At 33.4% G+C, this 20,476-nt stretch overlaps 4 protein-coding genes and 1 non-coding gene across 10 annotated transcripts; 2 read left to right on the forward strand and 3 right to left on the reverse strand.

Moving 5' to 3' along the window:
• Positions 1–233: 233 nt before the first annotated feature.
• Positions 234–4,557, forward strand: LOC110609224 (F-box protein SKP2A). 3 transcript variants are annotated; one of them, XM_021748659.2, is made up of 5 exons: positions 234–386; positions 834–1,170; positions 2,422–2,770; positions 2,878–3,019; positions 3,805–4,557. In XM_021748659.2, the coding sequence occupies exons 2-5, from the start codon at positions 893–895 to the stop codon at positions 4,173–4,175; spliced, it is 1,140 nt and encodes a 379-aa protein (XP_021604351.1). In that variant the 5' UTR covers positions 234–386; positions 834–892; the 3' UTR covers positions 4,176–4,557. The 3 variants fall into 3 exon arrangements, with proteins under 3 accessions (XP_021604351.1, XP_043810236.1, XP_021604350.1); XM_043954301.1 differs by having other exon boundaries at positions 343–470; XM_021748658.2 differs by lacking the exon at positions 234–386 and adding an exon at positions 706–727.
• A 180-nt stretch (positions 4,558–4,737) lies between these two features.
• Positions 4,738–8,406, reverse strand: LOC110609225 (chaperone protein dnaJ 10). Of its 3 annotated transcripts, XM_021748661.2 has the most exons (11): positions 8,144–8,406; positions 7,905–8,022; positions 7,730–7,789; positions 7,127–7,209; positions 6,701–6,854; positions 6,505–6,634; positions 6,240–6,398; positions 5,732–5,910; positions 5,513–5,593; positions 5,259–5,411; positions 4,738–5,104 (listed from the first exon to the last, which is right to left on the reverse strand). In XM_021748661.2, the coding sequence occupies exons 2-11, from the start codon at positions 7,989–7,991 to the stop codon at positions 5,024–5,026; spliced, it is 1,167 nt and encodes a 388-aa protein (XP_021604353.1). In that variant the 5' UTR covers positions 7,992–8,022; positions 8,144–8,406; the 3' UTR covers positions 4,738–5,023. The 3 variants fall into 3 exon arrangements, with proteins under 3 accessions (XP_021604353.1, XP_021604354.1, XP_021604352.1); XM_021748662.2 differs by having other exon boundaries at positions 5,259–5,408; positions 7,905–8,223; XM_021748660.2 differs by having other exon boundaries at positions 7,905–8,220.
• TRNAQ-UUG lies at positions 8,339–8,410 on the reverse strand. The gene has a single exon. It is a non-coding gene; the product is annotated as a tRNA-Gln (tRNA).
• A 512-nt stretch (positions 8,411–8,922) lies between these two features.
• Positions 8,923–15,014, reverse strand: LOC110609418 (probable protein phosphatase 2C 11). 2 transcript variants are annotated; one of them, XM_021748978.2, is made up of 9 exons: positions 14,587–15,011; positions 12,231–12,373; positions 11,774–11,872; positions 11,523–11,681; positions 11,208–11,294; positions 10,396–10,487; positions 9,899–9,970; positions 9,301–9,443; positions 8,923–9,223 (listed from the first exon to the last, which is right to left on the reverse strand). In XM_021748978.2, exons 1-8 carry the CDS (start codon positions 14,634–14,636, stop codon positions 9,315–9,317), a joined length of 831 nt encoding a protein of 276 aa, XP_021604670.1. In that variant the 5' UTR covers positions 14,637–15,011; the 3' UTR covers positions 8,923–9,223; positions 9,301–9,314. The 2 variants fall into 2 exon arrangements, with proteins under 2 accessions (XP_021604670.1, XP_021604671.1); XM_021748979.2 differs by lacking the exon at positions 9,899–9,970 and having other exon boundaries at positions 14,587–15,014.
• A 2,214-nt stretch (positions 15,015–17,228) lies between these two features.
• On the forward strand, positions 17,229–18,764 carry LOC110608837 (probable indole-3-pyruvate monooxygenase YUCCA11). The gene is made up of 3 exons (XM_021748125.1): positions 17,229–17,843; positions 18,136–18,492; positions 18,567–18,764. The coding sequence occupies exons 1-3, from the start codon at positions 17,229–17,231 to the stop codon at positions 18,762–18,764; spliced, it is 1,170 nt and encodes a 389-aa protein (XP_021603817.1).
• Positions 18,765–20,476: the final 1,712 nt, after the last annotated feature.

Genomic DNA, 20,476 nt, shown 5'->3' on the forward strand with positions numbered 1-20,476 from the left:
CAAAAAAAAAAAAAAAAAAAATTCTCTAGCTTCATGAAAACGTCTTCCACTTTCTTTCTCGCTCTTTTTTTTTTGTAAAAAAAAATTCTAAATGAAAACGTCAATCAATTTTCTAGTAGCTTGTGAAAGTTGCATTATTGATACATTAACTTAAAAAAAAACAGAAAAAAAAGGAGTTATGAAAAAACATCAAAGAGAAGAGACCACTTTAAGTGGGACCTACTTCGTTTTTGTCCAAATCAAATCACCCAACACGTGGCTCCACGCACGTCTCTACTTCTCTTCCCCGTACGTTTCTCCCTTTCTTTCTAAAACAGCTTTACGTCTTGATAAACGAACCCCTCTTTCCCTCTTCTCCATACTCTCTCACACGAGTCACGACTCAGGTAACTCGTTCGCTGCACTTCATCACTCTTGTCTTTTTTCCTTCCTTCCTTCCCTCCTTCTTCTGCAATTATGCTCTGACTCAGGTTTTTCCTGTTGTTGTTTTTTAAATGTTCATTCTGTATCTCGTTTTTGATGATGAAAATGGCTCTTTGTTTATTTCTGTTTGTTTGCTTCTTTCTATTTTCGGATTTTTTTTTTTTATGGTTAAATGGTTATTATTATTATTATTTTTTTATATTCATAGAGCTTTGTCCTGCTTGTTGATTGTGATTATTACTATCCTTCATTCATCTGTTACACCTCTGGAGAAAGTAACTTATCATGCTGATTTGCCACATGGGTTTGTGTTGTTTTCTTCTTAGTTATCTTGTCGCTTTACGAAATTCGATTGCTTTTCGGTACTTGTTCTGTGTCTAACGCTTTCTTTCTCTATCCCCCTCTGACAGAAACAAGAAATTCTCTTTTAATAATTCCCGGTGGTAGCGGTTTCAGAATTAAGAGTGAAATGGTGGGTGAAGCAGAATTGAGGAGCGAGAACTTGAATCAGTGCTTTGAGAGGCTGATGACGGTTGCTGGTGGAAATAGTGGGATTGGTGGTGGGATTAGTGAGGGAGGAGTGAAAATGGAGGGAGTGGTTATCACCGAGTGGAAAGATATCCCTATTGAGCTCTTGCTGCGAATTGTTTCTCTTGTTGATGATCGGACCGTGATAATGGCTTCTGGGGTTTGCAGTGGGTGGAGGGATGCTCTCTGCTTGGGCCTCACCCATCTCTCTCTCTCCTGGTATTGATCTCTCGTCCTCTCTTAGCAGATTTACTTCTAATTCGTGGCTTATGTCATCTATGAATTCTTAGTCGTGTTGGTGAATTAGGATTCTGAATTTATATACTTGTTTCAGGATTTCTAAAACATTCTTGTGTGCTCGTGTTCTTTATGGACTGCTTCTTAGATGCCCAGAATTTGTTCTTCATGGTATTTCCTAAGTTTTTATACTGGTTATTATTGGATCAAAATTTTATACGCTTGAATTTCTTGAGGTTCTATTAGTTTTATGCCATATTCAATTCATACATCCCTTTTCTTCCAATATCCATTATTGCAGCCTTGATACATCTTTAAGCACCATATCAATTCCTAAGAGTAGTTCTATTTTCTTTTGGTGTCCTATTATAAAATTTTTATGGTTCTTTGGTAACATGCATCCCATGGTAAGAAAGTATTTAGAGTTATGTGGAAGTACACCTTTTTCAAGCACAAAAGATCAGGCTAATCATGCCATTTTGTTGCGATTGCTTCAGTCATTCATTGTGATTTGTGTTATACGCTTATTCCTTTGAAGTCCTTATGACCAATACCAAAGCAACTCTCCTGGATTCTGAGGTAATATGTGTTACGACTTGAATTTGAAACTAATTTGGGGAAATTGATTGCAAATGGTAATAGATTAGATGCCCGTGGCGTGTGCAAAATTCAGTTTCAGACTATATGGTTGTTTGATTGTTTGTGTTCATTGAATGAGTCTGTAGAAACAAGCAGGCAGTTATAGGTTTGCTTGAATGTCCTCATAACTCCTATAGAGAGGAAGGTGAGCTCTGTCAAGCCGTTAGAGATGTCTTCATGGGTTCTTAAGGTATTTCTGAAATATAATGTTGAGCCTTTTTGACATCTTTGCTTTTTCCTTGGAAATTATTCATGTTTCTCTGGTTATAATTAGGCTTTCTTCAAGGGCAGTGGCCAAATAGCTACTTTGTGTTGTCAGTGAGAGGATCAAACACCTGCTTCTACCTCTCATGTACTTTCTGTGGGGGGAGGGGGGGGAGGAGGAAAAAAGTCGCATAAGAGGCCTTATTTTGATAGTTAACCCTTTTTTTAATTTTTCTTAAATCATTTTCGTTACAAGTGGCTCTAAATGTAAAACAGCTTTCTTTGGGTGAGAGAGATGTTAGAAAAATGATTTCCACCTTCTGCCTTCCCCAGTTCGAAGTTCCCTAATATCATCTTAATAATTTTCGGTATACTCTTTTTTTTTTTCAGGTGCAAAAACAACATGAACAACTTGGTCCTATCCCTTGCTCCTAAATTCACAAAACTGGAAACTTTGGTTCTGCGCCAAGATAAACCACAACTGGAGGATAATGCCATTGGGGCTATTGCCAATTACTGCCATGATCTGCAGAACCTGGATCTAAGCAAAAGCTTTAAGCTTAGTGATCATTCCCTGTATGCATTAGCTCATGGTTGTCCTAAACTTACCAAACTTAACATCAGTGGGTGCACTGCATTTAGTGATGGTGCTCTTGAATATCTGACTAACTTTTGCCAGAAATTAAAAATTTTGAATCTTTGTGGATGTGTAAAGGCTGCAACTGACCATGCTTTGCAGGTCCAATAATTTACCCTTCTCTCTCTCTCTCTATCTCTCTCTCTCTCTCTTCTTTGAATATATATCTTACTGGAAGTGTTCTGTAAGCTTGTATGAATCATCTGCAGGCTATTGGACGGAACTGTAGTCAGCTGCAATCTCTGAATCTGGGATGGTGTGAGAATGTGGGTGATCTTGGAGTAATGAGTCTAGCATATGGTTGCCCTGATCTCAGGACTCTTGATTTATGTGGATGCGTCTGTATAACAGGTATATGTATTTCATGTTTGTGGAGGCTTTTTGACAATTACAGAAACATGATCTTCATATATGTTTTTTTATTCATGAATGTTGGTTTAATGGTCAAACTTCACTAAATTACAGCTTTCTGTTGAAGACATCAACACCTTTTTTTTTTTTTTTGTGTGTGTGTGTGTTTCTACTTGTGTACATACAAAGGAGTTGCTGCCTCTGTCAAATATCATCCCTTAGTTTTGGGATTCAGAAAGTTGAATGTTATTTGTCGACCACATTTTTATGGTATGGGTACATGCACTGACCAGTCCTTAGATCTCAGTTTTTTGCTGTCTTGTTTGATTTCTCTAAGGGTGTACTGTGTAGTTTCTTTGCTGGAAACAAATAGGCTTCCTGGTATTGGATTTTCTGAAGTGTTGGGGTTTGTGAATTAACAATAGGATATTTAGGATAAGGCTTGGTGTTCGAAATCCTTTTTTCTTTTTTTTTTTGAGGAAATATATAATTATGTCTTTCAGAAAATGTGTGGAGTGGCCGTCAAGCTTATTTTCACTGGCTTAACACTTTTACCATTGAACTGGACAATGGCCCTTCTAGTTGAAATTTTAATTGATAAAAGATTATTAACATGGTGATAGCAATTAAAAAATAAAATCAACGGAGTTTGCCATTGGATTCTGACACTACAGTTTGCTACTTTAGACTAAAGGCTTTAGGCTGATGATTGTTGCTTTCTCCAGAAGACTATTTTAGCATTCTCTCTGATGGGCACTGACTTTTTCTATAATTTTCTTTTGTAGATGATAGCGTGATTGCTTTGGCATATAGATGTCTCCATCTGAGATCCCTTGGCCTGTACTACTGTCGAAATATCACAGACAGGGCAATGTATTCACTGGTTCATAGCCGAGTGAAGAACAAACCTCCAATGTGGCAATCCATGAAGGATAGGTGCAATGAGGAAGGATTGCGGAGTCTCAACATCAGTCAGTGCACAGCACTCACCCCTCCTGCTGTGCAAGCGCTATGCGACTCATTTCCTGCACTTCACACCTGCTCATGGAGACATTCCCTAGTCATGAGTGGCTGTTTGAACTTGACCTCTGTGCACTGTGCCTGTGCCGTCCAAGCACACCGAACAATGAGTTCTATTCCTAATCCAGCTCATTGAGCTCGTTATTAAGTTTGAAGTTTCGAGTTCAATCCTAATCCCATTGAGCCGTCTTTGAGTTCAAGGTATCAAGTTTGTTAGAAGCCTACTTACGAACTATGCCCCTGTACATACGCGGTTGTGTTTAAAACCGGACTGTTTCGCTGCAAGTGAGCGGCACTTTTGTTGTTGAATGTATGGTTTGTATAGTGTGTACTTATGGAGCCAGCTCTTGCTTTCTGAGGTACCCAAATATTCCGGCCTATTTGGAAGCCAAGTTTGCTGCACAATGCTTTGTGTTGGATGGTCCTACCTTTGATGCTAGGAAAAGAAAAAAAATTTATATTTTCCCTTCCATGCAACCATCTGTAAAACTTCACCCTTTACTCGAGGTGTTTCTGAAGTGTTTCTGAAGTACCCGTCTCTTATATGTCCCGATCTTTTATTTTTTTATTATTTTTTTAATTTCGAAATCAAGGGTAACCGGGTGGAATGAGTTTCAGACATGGTCCATCTTTCACCTCTGCAGGCGGAAACCTTTGTCCTGTTTTCGGCTTTATCAGAAAGATGAAAGACCCACAGAAGTTAAACCCCTTTGGGCATGAAGGCAACAATCTTGAATGAAATGAACAAATTGGTTTTCTAAATTTATACACAAGCCATTTTGATGTAGCAGATACCAAATAACGTGATTGTGAATGGTTTCTTATCTTGAAATGGCAAAAGTTAACAGAATAATTTATAGGTTGCGCCAATCTGTCCATCAATAACAAAAATTTCCCCATCAACGAGATGCTTGCCTTGGCCAACTTTCTCTTGCTCCTCACGAGTCTCGTAGCGTGAGACCTTTGTTATGTACACGCTATGTATTACTTGCTTTTGTACACAATCTCTTCATCGTCCACATAAAATGCTGGATTACACAGGCACCTGAAGAGTCTACCAATGCCCTGGCAGTACAAAAATAAGTTAAAATGACAAGCATCCGCATGCAATGCTTCTGGCCTAATTTGGGAAACTATAGAAAAAATCTTTGTAGAAGATGCGAATGGAAATGCATACTTATGATACATTTGGGTTTAAATATGTAGTACAGAGACTTGCCTGAGTAAGTAAAGGAGTTCGGTACGATATTCGTCTTGGCGAATCCTCTTCACTGCTGCTATTAGAACTGCTCCCTTCATCATCCTCATCTTCATCAAGTTCAGCAGCAATTTTTCCTTTTGATGCTGTGCTGTTTTGTATTTGCTTTTCCTGCTGAAAATGAACCAAAAGGGGGAAAAAAAAGGGAAAAATCTTTAACTACAAACGGGAGTTGCATATTGTGTGGAGTTCATTTGCATAGAGAAGTACTGCACCTGAAAGATTTTTCCTAGAATTTTCAATGCTGAGGCACGAGCTTTAAGTTCTTCCTTTTTAACATTGTTTTCCCTCAGGACCTGCATACAAGTTTAAAATCATGAAACAGAAATCCTTTTTAACATTGTTATCCTAGTATTCTATCCTGATAAAGGCAAAATTCATTAACAACTTCCATCTAAAAAACAAAGGACATAAACAAATTGAGAGACACTCACCATTTGACAAACATGTACAAGGGTAACTTCAATATCCACTACATTCAGTTTCCATAATGAGTTCATCAGCATCTCTTTATTTGAGAGTAGATGTGATTCAACATCATTTTCATGGCTACTTCCATCCATTTTAGATTGATTGCGAATATCCTCTTGAAGTTGCAGCAACTGAAAAGCACCTGAATTTGTTTTGCATATGGGGTTAGTCGTCGGGTATCGAAAAGAATGCGCGTGCGCTTACATTACTGATATAGGAGTGATTGCTAGAGAAGAAGAAGAAGGGATGCGAAAGAAAAGAGGGCGTTTGTCGAGAAAAAAAGATGTCAAATAGGGGAGGAAAGAAGATTTTTTGTCAAACAGGGGTGAATTTGTTCACTTCAACAACTTGTCGCACCGGTAGCAGAATCTGTCGCTTGTCAAATAGGCGGCAGGTTGCTGAGGTGGAGAAATTTATCCTTGTCTAACAAAATTTTTTCTTTCCAAACCCCAAGAGAAGAAGTCATTGGACCTTTTGCAGCTGTAATCTGAGACTTCCAGAAGTGGCCTTTGTTGCGAACCCACTCAGCCAAGAATGGTACCCCCAGATAAATTGCTTTCTTTCCAAGCTCTTGTGCTGCTTGTCTTGAATATATATAGCCAATAGTTTGTAATATATCTACTCCAAAAGCTGTGTACAATGTTAAATTATGCTATGAAGTTATCCATCTGTAATGAACAATCAAAATCATTGATAAAAGTCATGAGGCTATGCCAAAGTGGAAGCAGGCAGAGACCTGCACCAGAGAGCCGTTTAGCTTCAGATTCGACACGCTTTAGGAATCCTATCTTGTCACCTTGAACATATTGGTTGAGAAAATCTTTGAGAAATCTTGCAAGCTTTTCTTCTCTTTCTTTTTGAACATCCTTCAAGCAATAATTTCAAACCATGAACACATAGTTTGTAATATGTGAATTTAAAGAACTCCTCACCTTCAATTTATCATGTAGTTTCTCAGGATTATCAATTTCAGTAGCTAATTCTGAAGAAGCCATTGATGCCACAGATAGATGTCCTATGTAGTCCTCAAATAATTCGCTTCCGAACAGAAGAGCAAAGACAGCTGTAGGATCAATCATTGTCTCCCTGATTGATAGCCATCATATTATTTTTTAGTATAGATAATAGTCTTCTAGGCAACACAGATACTCTGAAGTAAAAATCTCAATCAGGAAAATTGTATCATTCTGCAAATTTTAGGCAAAAGCAGCTAATACAACATAATTCAAGTGAGTACTGAGACTAGACCCAGATTGGAAACAATCTCCGGCCAATTTTCTTTTTCTTTTTAAAAAAAAAGAGTTAACAGCTAATAAATTACTAAGTTCACAAGACAAATGCAGAAGCAGAAGGCTGACCTTGATATGCAGTACTTCCCATTCCTATCATAAGCATCTCTTTGGGTAGGATCACTCAAGACTTGATAAGCTTCACCTAGAACCTGTGAAATTTGGCATTCTTTGTATAGTTCTGTTAAAAATGTACATGGATAAAAGAAAGCAGATCTTTTATGTTTTCACAAGACAGGAAATTCTTGCCTAAATCAGATCCATCCATGGTGTAAAATAAATGTGAGACCCACGTAGAATCACATGCATTTAGATCCATGAACACTTTCCCTGTTCATTGCAAGTTGATTATTTTTGGTACTGGTTTAGCTTACTGTGTATTTGGAAGCTCTCCTCCAAATGAATATTTTTCCGAATGTCTGTAAGGAATTCCATTAATAATTGGCCATTTTGATCCTTTGGAACAACTTGATAAATTTAGTAAATTCTTTTAGGAGCCCAGTGACCATAGATCGAACCTATTCAGTTTGCATAGTATGATGGTTGGCTCTCTTCACGAACCCTCCACAAGAACGTGTTCGTTCTTTATAATTACACAAGAACGTAAAAAAATATATGAAATGGGACCTTACTGCAAATTGCAAGAACAAGTACTGTAAAGAGCAAACTTGCCTGAAATCTTTCTGCAGCCTGAGGGTCACTGGGATTTTTATCTGGATGAACTTGCCTGGCCTGTGAAGTATAAGATTTCCTTCTTTCACATCTTGGCCATGATAAAAGACTTGAAAACAAAATGAACTTAACGCCAGAACTTCAAATGAAAAGAAGAAAAAAGAACTAATAAAACCTTAAGATAATAAGCTTTACGAATCAGCTCCTCTGAAGCAGAAGGACTGACACCAAGAACATCATAGTACTCGGTCTCCTTCACCATTCTTGAATTTCCCCAGATGATGAAAGTGAAACTGATGGATGCAGGTGAGATCACGGTTTCCAAAGGTGAGAGTCACAGCTCAGAAATGTTAGCTATGAATGTGAAATGAATCAAAAAAGAAAGAGTAGGAAAAGTGAGAGAAAGAACCCCACTTGTTTGTGTTGCCTTTCCAGTTCTTCACAGCAATAAAGAAATGGGAGAAGGCTTCTTTTTCGCGGGAGCAAAACAGTATTTTAACTGTCAAATAAGGTGGCGATTAATGATGTCGCTGTGCTTATCTGTGTCGTTGGATTGCCACCTTGCAAAGCGTCCAGTGGGCTGGGTTAGCCTACCTATGAAAAAAAAGAAGGTCCTACCGGGAGTCGAACCCAGGTCGCTGGATTCAAAGTCCAGAGTGCTAACCACTACACCATAGAACCAACTGTTCATTTGTTTGCAAAGAAAGAATTGATATTAGATATTTCGATCTTACTCGTGCAAGTATTAATATATGTATATTTACTAACATGTAAATGACATTAGTAAAATTGAAAATTAATAAATAGAAAGTTTATTTATATTTTTATTAAAATTTATTTAACTTGTGAACTTGTATGATAAGTTTTAAAAAAAAAACTATTATATGCTTATATATTATTTATCTTTTAATTAAAATATTGATTAGTTACAATCGGAAATATCACTTAATGTTAGATTTCATATTTTTTTATATTATTAAATTTATGTAGGATTAAAATTATTGTGTAAATTCCCCATAATATGTTATTATTAATATTATTAATAACTTATTACGTGAATGCCATTTATTTGTTTATTTTAAATTTCTAATGACAAGGTGAAGTATGGGTTCCATTAACTACAGCATCCATAATCACTCTCAAACATTTAACAAGATTTAAAAACTATACATATATATATATCTGGGCTAAGATTAAACTGCAAGTCATACAAAATGTATAATCTGTAATTTACCATGTTTTTGTTTCTGAAAGACCAGTCAAGTTCGACAGTCCCCGACATGGCTAATCTCTTGATGAATGGAGGCCACAAGAACAACACAATCTTTTACATCAAGGTAAAATGAAGCCAACCATAAACAAACACATAGATGGATCTACACCAAACTTGGAAATTCAGCTGTTAGTCTGCAAATGTAACACCTATCACAGTCTATCCAACGGCACCACTGGAGACTTCTTCCATTATGGCTTGGGATGATGATATCTTAAAATCTGCATGATGCAACATATGCCAATTACAGAAGCGTTTAATCTTTGATACAAGGATGACAGCGTAGATAAATCATTACATTAATTTGCTCGCTCATGAATTGTCGAATCGAACTACAATGCAAGTAATGTTATCAGAGCTTCCCCTTGCATAAGCTTCTTGTATTAGTTTTCTTGATGCTGCTTCTGCATCTGTTATGTCCTGCACTAAAGCAACTGCATCCTGGAAGCAGATATAACTAGCACGTAACTAACTATGCAACAATTGTTTCCAAACCATCTGATTTTATATTTTGGTAAGTGCAACAATGGTTTAAATACTAAATTATGCATCTGACTCCCTGAATTCACGAATTTCACATATGCTACTTGAATCTTAGCGATATGTGGCATGTTTAGAGAAGCAAATAAACCTTTCGACACAGCACACTATCTAACTGTTACAATGCACAACCCTAATTCAAGAAATGTTATACCAAAGTCTGTTGATGTGTGTATGAAATTAGTAACACTACATACAATAGTTGGGCAGTAATACTTTTCAACTTTAGCACGAAATTAATAACAAAATATCACTAATTTGGAAGGGAAAGATACAAAATTCTGCATTTTTTTAAAAGAAAATCAAATCATTCAAACAAAAAGTTAAGATATTTTAAAACAGTAGACAACACTGACCGCATTTGACAAGACATTCCACAGCCCATCGCTTGCAATAATTATAAAATCAACACCATCAATTTCTTCTTCCTAACCATTGGAAGGGAAACAATTTTCAGTAACAATGCAACACTCTTTATTAATACTAGGTGAGGCAGTAAAAACACCAAGTGAACTGACTTTCCTTAGTGGGAATGAGAAGCCAGTACCCCTTAGAACACAAATACGCAAAAGGAAAGGCATGAAATGATGATAAAATGAAGGTTATCTCCCTAGTTCCACAACACAATTAAATGACAACGATAAAACATTGGCGCACATATGCGACCAAACAACCCCTTCCCCCTAGGGGCCCAACCCCAAATATTGGCCACTAGTTTTAATATTCACCGAAGAGTTTGCCTGATAATTCATCCCAGGGATTTACATATGCCAGTCCAGGATTTCATTAATTGGGCCAAACAATGCCCATATATTGAAACACCACTCTGTGAACCTAAAACATCATAAATTACCTGAATTTCTGGCTCAGCAACAACATAAGGCTTAAGTAATTTGTCACCAAATGCACGAGAAACAGCAAGAACACCACCAACCCGCCATGTTCCTATCAATTTCCAAGTACATTAGACAAATACATTCAGAAAGTCGTAAACTCAGTACACGATCAAACATTTAGCATATGAAATTATGTTCACAAGTAAAACAGTTAGCCAGAATAGAAATGCCATTATGACTTCATAATGTTAAACAAAATAATATTAACCATTTATGTTCACAAGTAAAACAGTTAGCCAGAGTAGAAATGCCATTATGACTTCATAATGTTAAACAAAATAATATTAACCATTTGAATAGTTTTCCTTCATCTAAACACTATGAAAAGGTCCAATGTTTCCTTCCTCAAGAATAAATGTACTCCATAAACGGCCCAAGAAAAAAGCGACAAAAACATCTTTGAGTGGAATCCGAAAGTACGAAAAACTTTTTGAGCTCAAAACCAAAATGTGCATGTAGTAAAATGAGAATTCACAGTTTAAGAACACAACGGAACATACAGATGAATAGTCAGTTAAGTTCACTTATCTTAGTTAAAAACCTTAGCCACAAACTGACTTGTCAAATTACATATCTTGAGTGGCATAACAACAAATTCTCAATAAATATTACATACAGCCAGTAATATTATATTCATTCTGGATGAGAAATGCAATGTATGCAGTCCCAGACCAGAAGTGGTAGGATTGATTCTCATAATAATAAAAATAATAAAAGAAAACAAAAATACACTGTCAAACACATATATCCCAGGAAGATTCAATTTCACCTGCCCATATGATAAAACCTCCAGCATCTTCAATCCTTTGGCGCTCATCAGATCTATCTGGTTTGTGATCAATAGACAATGGAATAGCTACCAAAAAGAAAACAATAAAACAAGCCATAATTAAGAAAAATATCTGATAAATTTCATTGAGTAACATTTAATTAAATATAAATATGAGATTGCGAGATTATTATATTAAATATTACCATTCTCCCTTTTCATTTAGAATTACTAAAGAACAATGATTAGAGCACATTACCATTAAAGTAATTTTTTTTTTTAAAAAATGACCACAAAAAAGAGAAGAAAGGCAACCTGAACCAGCTCTACTGGCTACCACTCTAGAATCACCAACATTTGCAACAAGGAGCTGATTCCCTAAGAGCACAGCAGTTGATGCAGTTGACCCAGCATCTCTTTGCTGGCCTTTTTCTTCATTGAGGTAATCAGCATCCGTTTGCCTAAATGCTTCAACTGCAATTAAGCACTTGTTCCTATGAAAAATAGGACAAAAGAAAACAGGTATTCCATATCAAGAAGATGGGAGTAGTAACAAAACTTCATACCAATAGCTGTTTTTGTGTCTTTAATAAAGTCCGGATGGGTACTCAAATTCCTAAAAAGGTTGTTTTTCAGATATTCAGCAGTTCTAGCACCTCCATGACCTTAAATAAGCCAATATATCCATTAGAGCACTTAAGTTAGAAATATAATAGGTACTTGCCAATTATTAACAACAAAGGAGATGGCAATAAGTGTCATTATGAAAAGGGTGCCGCCTCCCATTATTGAAGGAGTGGCCCCTTGAAAAGCTCAAGTCCAAAGCAGTATCATTTCATTACAGCTAAAACTCATGCTGTACATTGTAAAGGAATTGAGGATACAACTAAAGGGACACATAGAAAGATATATTTGGGAAACATAAAAATGGAAAGCAAGATAGTTTACATGAAAAGGACCCAGATTAGCAAACAGTGCAAAGACAATACTGTGCTAATTTAGCAATGAAAACAAGGGCCATACCATCAAAAACACCAAAGAAGGCAACCATTTCACCTTCGACTTCAGATATCCTGGTCTCATAGAAATCCTCCATAGAAGCCCTTTTGCCCTTAAAACTTGAATATCCATAACTGAATTTTGCATTCTGGCCTCCAGAGAGAAAGCTAAAAGAATTTTTAAAAAAATTAGGCAACAATATAACTTGCAGCAATTTCTAGATTCATGATAAACCCCAAGGTAAAGTTCTTTTGGTTTTAGAACAAAATGGGAATGCAAATTGATTTATCACTAATTAACTATCAAAAACATTTTCAACTAAATTCAACTAAGTCTTAGTACCAAACAAACTCAATTAGGTCTTAGTACCAAACTAGTTAAGCTCTATTATTGAATATTTTCCTTCATTTAACTCTAGGGCTGCATACCACACTAGTTTTGGAATACCTCTAAGTTTCTCTTTCTCTCCCCTATTAATTGAATAGGCTCCATTTATATCAGTAGCTCATCCACATGTCTATGTCAAACATTGTCAAACCATTTGCACTGATCCTGCCATAAAGGTTACATGCACGTCCACCTTCCATATATGCACTCTCATTTCAGGGATTATGAGTTATTGTTTTTTCCACATAACCATCTTTCTCAACAATTCCTTGAAAAATGCATAGCCCCAAAAGCCACAATCCACAAATGTTAAACCTTAGGATAAATTCCTCAATCCATTGACATGAGCATCTCAAGTGACTCTCATAAGAATTAACCCAACTACCTTATTGAAAATCCTCCACCTTTCTGGTTAAAATCAGTAAATCAAGAGTTAGCTGGAAGTTATAGATACAACCAAGCTTGGATGAAAGTAAGAACAATCTATGCATTGGACTCCAATAGTGCCCTAAATTTGAAAAATGCCCAAATAGGTTAAGACTTAAGAGAGAAAATAATAAGACACAACATTTCAGAATGCTTCTTGCCAATATGATGTTACTTTCCATAGGATCAACTAGAAGGGGTTAAGTCCATCCTGCACCTTTACGTTCACATCCCATTAGTTCAACCAAAAATGAGGAATTCATTTAGAATGAATTGTAGTTGAAATTCATTTGGCATGTTTTGTTTGGTACAAAATGCAAAATCCCATTGAATTCTACATATAATTTGTATTTGGTATAATTTTATAATTGGATTTCATATATCCTTATACACCAAAATATCCTTTATAACAAAAAAGAATCCTTAATTGTTAAAATATCATCTACAATGTTTATTCTTATTAAATACTATATAATTTAGAATTAAGTTATTCTTATTTTTAAATCTTCTTAATATAATAAGTTCCTTTGGCAAGGAATAAGCTTATTTTAATTACGCGCAAAGCATAGTTAATATTTAATTTCAATATGTACAAATTATGGTTAATATTTGATTTCAATAAGTATATTTTAGTTGTTGTGTGTGGGAGAGAAAGGGAGGAGAGAGGGGGGGGGGGGGATGGAAGGGAGGCAAGGGAGAGAAGCGGGAGTGGAAGGGAGGGAAGAAGAGAGAATGTAGTGAAAACAGCACGAGAGGGGTAGGAGAGTGTGTGTTTGTGAGAGAGAGAGAGAGAAGACAGAGATATTTCAATATAAAAAAGTCTCAATTTTGTGAATTTCATTTGAAATCCCCCTTCTTTTAATGGAATTTAGTTTTGATAGTTAAAACTTTTTTCAAAGTTCAAAAAAAAAATATAGAATCTGGAATTTATTTGAACCAAACATAGCCTCCAACTTTTTGGAGTTCAACTCTCTCGATTCCTGATTCGTCTTCAACTAGCTTACCTAAAAGTAAATTTCAAACATTATCCAACATTAACAATTATATTTTCAACAATTACTAGAAATTTGTAGACCGGCAATAACAGAATTAGCTAACTAGCTTGTAACCTGCTAGTCACCTAATAGAAATATTAAAAGGAACAAGGAAATAACTTAAAGTGAATCAAAGTTGCACGTCAAATCAAAGTTGCACGTCAAATCAAAGTTGCACGTCAATCTTTTTTTGATAATAAATTGGTGTGTAGGACAAAGAACGGCCACTAGAAAAACACCCAACAACTACTTATCTCGTGAATCTGAAGAATCAACATCTATGCTACACCTGCTATCCCCATAAAAAGCAAAAATTTTCATAAATTATCATAGATTCAACCGTAAAGCAATTCAGTCCAGCGAAGTCAACAATTTGAATATCCTAACACAGCTCATATGACGAAACTAAGCGCCTAAAAAAACCGAGACAAACAAGAGTAGACAACAGTAGTAACTACTGAAATAAAAAGAGTAGCCATAAAAATTAATCAAGAGTGAATTTGATCATGAGAAAAAGCATAGAATTTTGGAACCTAATACCGCCGCCGCTGAAAAGAGCATTAGGATCCCTATTCGAAATCATAGCGTCCGAGAGCGATGATAATGATTGCGACTGAGGCAACACTGCTGGTTCGGCTGATATTGACGGTGGAGGTGGAGGTGCCGGTGCCGGTGCCGGCAGTTGTGAAGCTGCTGGTTGTAATGTAAGTTGGGAAGCCTCAGAATCGGCATCCCCTCGGGGGGAGGCAGGCTCGAGGGAGAGGAGAGAAGCGGAGTCCGTCAGATTGTTGATCAGGAGAACAATCAAAAAGAAAATCGGTAAAAAGGGTAAAGGGTGGAAGTAGCGGCGGAGGAATCTGTACTTTTACGGCTACGGGAAGCGATTAATTCTTGCGTTTGCTGCTGCTGCCGCTTTGCCTCCTGTATTTCTTATTATTTCTACTTCTCCTTGCCTGCAAGACTATTATTAAGAGGATAATTCGGATGCTACGCTGATACTAGGCAGTCTTTGTAAAAATTTTAAAAATACTATATTTAAAATTAAATTTATTAATAATTTTATTTAAAAATTTTAATATTTTTTAAACAAATTTTAATTTTAATTTTAAATAAAAATATATAAAATTTTTTATAAATATTTTTATATTAAACTAATTATTTATACTAACTTATTCAAATAGTAAATAACTGTAAACAAAATCTGAATTCGATCGAATATTATTTTTTAATTTAAATTTATTTTAAATCCTTATAAATATCCACATTGATTTTATTAAAATTTTTTCAAATTGAATATTCAAAAATATCTTACATCTTAATTATCAGTCAACTTCTTCTCAATTGAATATTATTTTTTAAATTTAAATTTATTTTAAATCCTTATAAATATCCACATTCATTTTATTAAAACTTTTTTAAATTGAATATCCAAAAATATCTAACATCTTAATTATCAGTCAACTTCTTATCAATTGAATAAATTATTATCAAGCTATTGAATTTTTAAATATGAATTATTTAATTTTTATAATTTTAAATATTTATATTTTTAATTTTTATAATTAAAATTAAAATAAATTAATTAATATTTTTTTATAAAAAAATTAAAAAATTTAATCTTACAAAATATATAAATATTTTAATTGAGTGATTTTAAAATAAAAAAAATTAATAAATTTTCAAAAAAATAAGACCACTAATAATTATAATTTTACTATTTTCATTAGCATTATACAATGCATATTTTTATTATTATTGGAAAAACTGTGCATCATCCTTTGAATATTATTTTTCCATTTATATTCATAAAATCCAGTAGATTACATTAATTAATATATTTAAATAATACAAATCTATAAGATATTGTAGAGAATTAATATATTTGAATTAATGAATTATCGTGTATCAATTTTACTAAATACACTGGATCTTATAAAATAAAATAAAAAAAATTACTGTAGAAAATTAATTTCCATTTTTCAAAATTTTTATATCCTAGATGAATGGAATGTGGCTACATGTATCCTTAGCATCCATGAAATTCATTTAGATGCCAATGGTTTTTGGATTTCAGACTTAGAAACATTCAAAATATCAAAAATATCATACTGCCCTGCAGATTTGGTACCAAAAAAAATTATTTTTTACTTTAATTTCTCCTTCAATTTGTTTGTTGAGAATGAAAATTGGCCTCATATTTTGGTATAAACAAGGCAAGAAATCTTTTCATTGCTATGTGATAAATAAGAAATCATATAATCTAAATATTAAAAAAAGCAAAAATTTTAGGTTTTATTTTTTAATTATACCCATTTCTCCCTTATCAATTACAGTACAAATTTAAAATTTTGTATGAATTATATCTTGTGATCAAAATTTTAGGTTTTCTTTTTATTTATTGATACAAGAAAATCTAATCACACACAATATTTCCTATGTAAGAGATTTTTGATGGGATGAACCTCACTGCAATTAATTGTAACCACACACAACATTTTCTTGATAGGGATAGCAACGGATCGAGTATTTTTGGGTACTCGATCCGACCAAACCTTAATAGAACGGATTTAGATAGTTATAATTACGTTTAGGATGAGTTTGAATTTTAAAAATAATATCCGTTGCGAATTCAGATCGAATTCGGATTTTATGTATAGGGTAATCACGATCCGAACCCGTTTATATAAATAATTAATTTAATATAAAAAATATATTTTATAATAATATTTATAAATTTTTTTATATATTTTTATTTAAAAATTCAAATTTAAATATTCTTTATAGAGTTGATTCAAAAAAAATATTCTTTATAGAAATATTAAATTTTTTAAATGAAAATTATTAATGAAAAATATTTTTTATATAAATTATTAATTAAAATATATAAGATTAAACGAATTTGGATATTACTAATATAAATGAATTCAGATTCGGGTAATTTAATTTTCGCTGATATCCTACCGTTTGCATTCCTATTCCTATTGCTTGATATGAATGCAATTAATCAGTCTCTAATAAAACTGGAAATAAAGATCTGGGTTGTAATCTTAATCTTTTTTTATAACGCAAAACCTCACAACTCCCAAATCACAGTTCCATAAACCTAGAAAAATCACAAGTGTTTTCTCTAAAGAAGAATATAAGTTTTCAGTGTGTTGTGTGTTTAGTTTTACGAATGGAGACCGTGACAGTATTGATAATTGGTGCAGGCCCTTCTGGTCTCGCAACATCTGCTTGCTTAAATCTTCTTTCAATCCCCAACATTGTCTTAGAAAGAGAGGATTGTTATGCGTCTTTGTGGAGGAATAGGGCTTATGATCGCCTGAAATTGCACCTCGCTAAGAGATATTGCGAGCTTCCTCACATGCCCTACCCATCTGAGTATCCGACATTCATCCCCAGAAGTGATTTCATTAGCTACTTAAACGACTATGTTTCTCACTTTAAGATTGAACCTCGATTCCGTAGGAACGTTGAGTCTGCTTATTTTGATGATAAGGAAGGTGGAAACTGGTGTGTTCCAGCTAAAAATCTTGAACTGGACGTGCATGAAGTTTTCCTAGCCAAGTTTCTAGTGGTTGCTACCGGTGAAAATAGCCAAGGCTTTATCCCTAATTTTCCTGGGCTTGATAGCTTTTCTGGAGAGTTCATTCATTCAAGCCAGTTTGTTAATGGTAAAAGGTTTAAAGGCAAAGAAGTTTTGGTCGTGGGTTCTGGAAATTCTGGAATGGAAATCGCTTTTGATCTATCAAATTATGATGCTCATACTTTCATTGTTTCTCGCAGCCCGGTACTCTTTTTTCAAACTTTTTATTAATAATTAATAATACCGTTTTCTATCAAACTATTAATAAGTATTGGAATAATAATTTGATACTCTTTTAAATAGATTAAATTCGATACTCATCGATATATTAAATATTTATTAAAAATAATTTTCGTTCTAATAAATTGATCCGGTGCGTATAAAATAATATATTTATTTTAAATGAGATTGAAATTCGATACTCATCAATATATTAAATATTTAATAGGAACACTTGTGCGTACAAAATAATATTCTTATTATTATGTTCATGCAGGTCCATATTCTGACAAAGGAGATGGTGTTTCTGGGGATGTTCATGTTGGAGTATCTTCCCTGCAAATTAGTAGACACCATAGTTGTGACTCTTAGCAAGTTTAGGTATGGAAACCTTTCAAATTACGGGCTTGAAAGGCCAACAGAAGGTCCGTTTCAGATTAAAGCAAGATTGGGTCAATCTCCGACCATTGATGTTGGGACAATGGATAAGATTAAAAGAGGAGAGATCAATGTTCTTCCTGCAATAACAAGCATCAAAGCTAACAAAATCAAGTTTGAAAATGGAACCATTGATCAGTTTGATGCTATAGTTTTTGCCACTGGCTACAAAAGCACCGTCAGAAATTGGCTTAAGGTATAGTGTTAATTTCTTTTTTGTTTTTTTAATAATTGTTTGATAAAATATTAAATAAAATTGATTTTTGTCAGGGTGGTGAAGATCTCTTTAACGAAGATGGAATGCCCAGGGGAGAATTTCCAAATCACTGGAGAGGAGAAAATGGACTTTACGCTGCTGGATTTGCTAGGAGAGGACTGCATGGGATTTCCACGGACGCCAAGAACATAGCTAGGGATGTCAGTCTGTTGCTGTTGAATCATCACCAAAAATTTATTAATATTGATTAATAATAATAATAATAAATAACTGAATAATTTAATAAATTTAATAAATTGAAAGAGTAAAATTGAAATCTTTTAAATTCATTCAGATATACATATCAAATTAAATATGTGAGTGCAAATAAAATTAAATTTTTCTTTAAGGTAACTACAGTTTAAATCATGTATACGTAATACAATCAGAAATAGATTTATAATTTGAAGATATTCAAATCAATTTAAGAATTACGGTTCAACCGGTGAACTTACTTCTATTATGTTTACTGCCTATTTAGCATTCAGTAATATAACAAAAAATAAATATTCAAAAAAAAACCTTAAAAGGCATATATTCATTCATATAAAATTATTAAAAAAATAAATATTTTTAATTTTATCAAATGATCAAAATTAAATTAAATTGAAATAATCAAATTTTTAAAAATTAAAATTGAATTAAATAAAAAAATTAAATTAAATTAAAATTTTAAATTGATTCAATTTGATTAGTGGGTTGCAACTTATTTATCAAACTTTCACATGTTTTTAGAAAAAAAAATTTTTCAACCCAATTTCAGATTTTACTTCTCTAATTTTTAATTTTTATTTTAAAAAAAATTCAAATATTTACCCTAATTAGTTATACTCAAATATCTTATTTTTGAAGCATAGATTGCTAAATAAAGTATATCCAAAATACAAATTTAATATAAATTAAAAATTAAATTTTATTCACTAAACTACATAAATTAGGCGTTAATTAAAATATTTTTTTAATTAAAAATTTGATTCAATTTTTATATTATTTTTTGTATTTAGAATAAAAAAAATTCATTTTTCTTAACATACAACATTTTTTATTGTAAAAAAAATAATTATTTGTATAATAATTTATTAATATAATTCTATAATCATTCCCATGGAATGACTAATTCTTAGTATAATTAGATAAAGATTAAAATATTAATATTTAGAAATTGAAAAAATAAATTATCTAAACATTTTAATCAAATATATAATTATTTAATATTAAACTGATTTTTATAAATTAAGGCAAACACCCTCTAAATAATGGGCTTGAAAAGCTTGCCCGGGTGTTGGTCACAACGGAGTGGGTGCTCTGTTCTGTTTAGTTGTTATACAGATTTTTAAGAGTGCAGCAGGTTACTCTAGTTTTTTTTTTTTAATTATTTTTTAAAAGATTTTAATTTATCTCTATCTTTATATTTAATTCTATTTCATTATTTAAAATAAAAATTTCGATTTTATTCTGGATTGAAGTAACCTATAGTGGAGCCCTATGGCTATTACTAATGCCTTGGAGTTGCTTAGCTCTGCTTCTATGTATTTGTCTTGATAATGCCATTCAAGATTTCTTTCCAAAGCAGCTGAGTTTATTGTTGTCTTCTGAATTCCTGCTGTCATAAGAGTTTGCAACTTATCTTAATTTAATTTAAGTCTGTTTAATCTGAATTTGCATCGAGCATACACACTAAAAAAACAAAACAGAGCACTTGTTTACTATTTTAATTAATAAAATATGCTTTGTAGTTTCAGGTTAAGTCTACTAATGAAATTTTCCTGGAAATATTCCCCTCAGATGACAAAAGCTTGTTTCTAATTTCTTCTGGAATAAGTCAGCTCTACCTACCCCACCAAATTCAATGCTTTTCCAGGAAAATTCCATACAAATTTAAACCACAAGAAGAAGATAATTCCAGAAGGGAAAAGAAAAATCA

This window comes from Manihot esculenta, chromosome 2, assembly GCF_001659605.2.
Source record: "Manihot esculenta cultivar AM560-2 chromosome 2, M.esculenta_v8, whole genome shotgun sequence".
Lineage (NCBI taxonomy): Eukaryota > Viridiplantae > Streptophyta > Magnoliopsida > Malpighiales > Euphorbiaceae > Manihot > Manihot esculenta.

What these genes read in the sequence shown, in the direction of transcription:
- LOC110609224 (XM_021748658.2), top strand. An exon ending in CAACTGACCATGCTTTGCAG is followed by an intron (nt 2,771 to 2,877) that starts GTCCAATAATTT and finishes AATCATCTGCAG; the next exon opens with GCTATTGGACGGAACTGTAG. An exon ending in TGGATGCGTCTGTATAACAG is followed by an intron (nt 3,020 to 3,804) that starts GTATATGTATTT and finishes TTTCTTTTGTAG; the next exon opens with ATGATAGCGTGATTGCTTTG.
- LOC110609225 (XM_021748661.2), bottom strand. Translation starts at nt 7,991, where the DNA reads ATGGTGAAGGAGACCGAGTACTATGATGTTCTTGGTGTCAGTCCTTCT. An exon ending in GTAAAGCTTATTATCTTAAG is followed by an intron (nt 7,790 to 7,904) that starts GTTTTATTAGTT and finishes TATACTTCACAG; the next exon opens with GCCAGGCAAGTTCATCCAGA. An exon ending in GGGAAGTACTGCATATCAAG is followed by an intron (nt 6,855 to 7,126) that starts GTCAGCCTTCTG and finishes GCTATCAATCAG; the next exon opens with GGAGACAATGATTGATCCTA.
- LOC110609418 (XM_021748978.2), bottom strand. Translation starts at nt 14,636, where the DNA reads ATGATTTCGAATAGGGATCCTAATGCTCTTTTCAGCGGCGGCGGTATT. An exon ending in CTTCTTTGGTGTTTTTGATG is followed by an intron (nt 11,873 to 12,230) that starts GTATGGCCCTTG and finishes GGCTTATTTAAG; the next exon opens with GTCATGGAGGTGCTAGAACT. An exon ending in GGAATGTCTTGTCAAATGCG is followed by an intron (nt 9,444 to 9,898) that starts GTCAGTGTTGTC and finishes ATCTGCTTCCAG; the next exon opens with GATGCAGTTGCTTTAGTGCA.
- LOC110608837 (XM_021748125.1), top strand. Translation starts at nt 17,229, where the DNA reads ATGGAGACCGTGACAGTATTGATAATTGGTGCAGGCCCTTCTGGTCTC. An exon ending in TCATTGTTTCTCGCAGCCCG is followed by an intron (nt 17,844 to 18,135) that starts GTACTCTTTTTT and finishes ATGTTCATGCAG; the next exon opens with GTCCATATTCTGACAAAGGA. An exon ending in CCGTCAGAAATTGGCTTAAG is followed by an intron (nt 18,493 to 18,566) that starts GTATAGTGTTAA and finishes GATTTTTGTCAG; the next exon opens with GGTGGTGAAGATCTCTTTAA.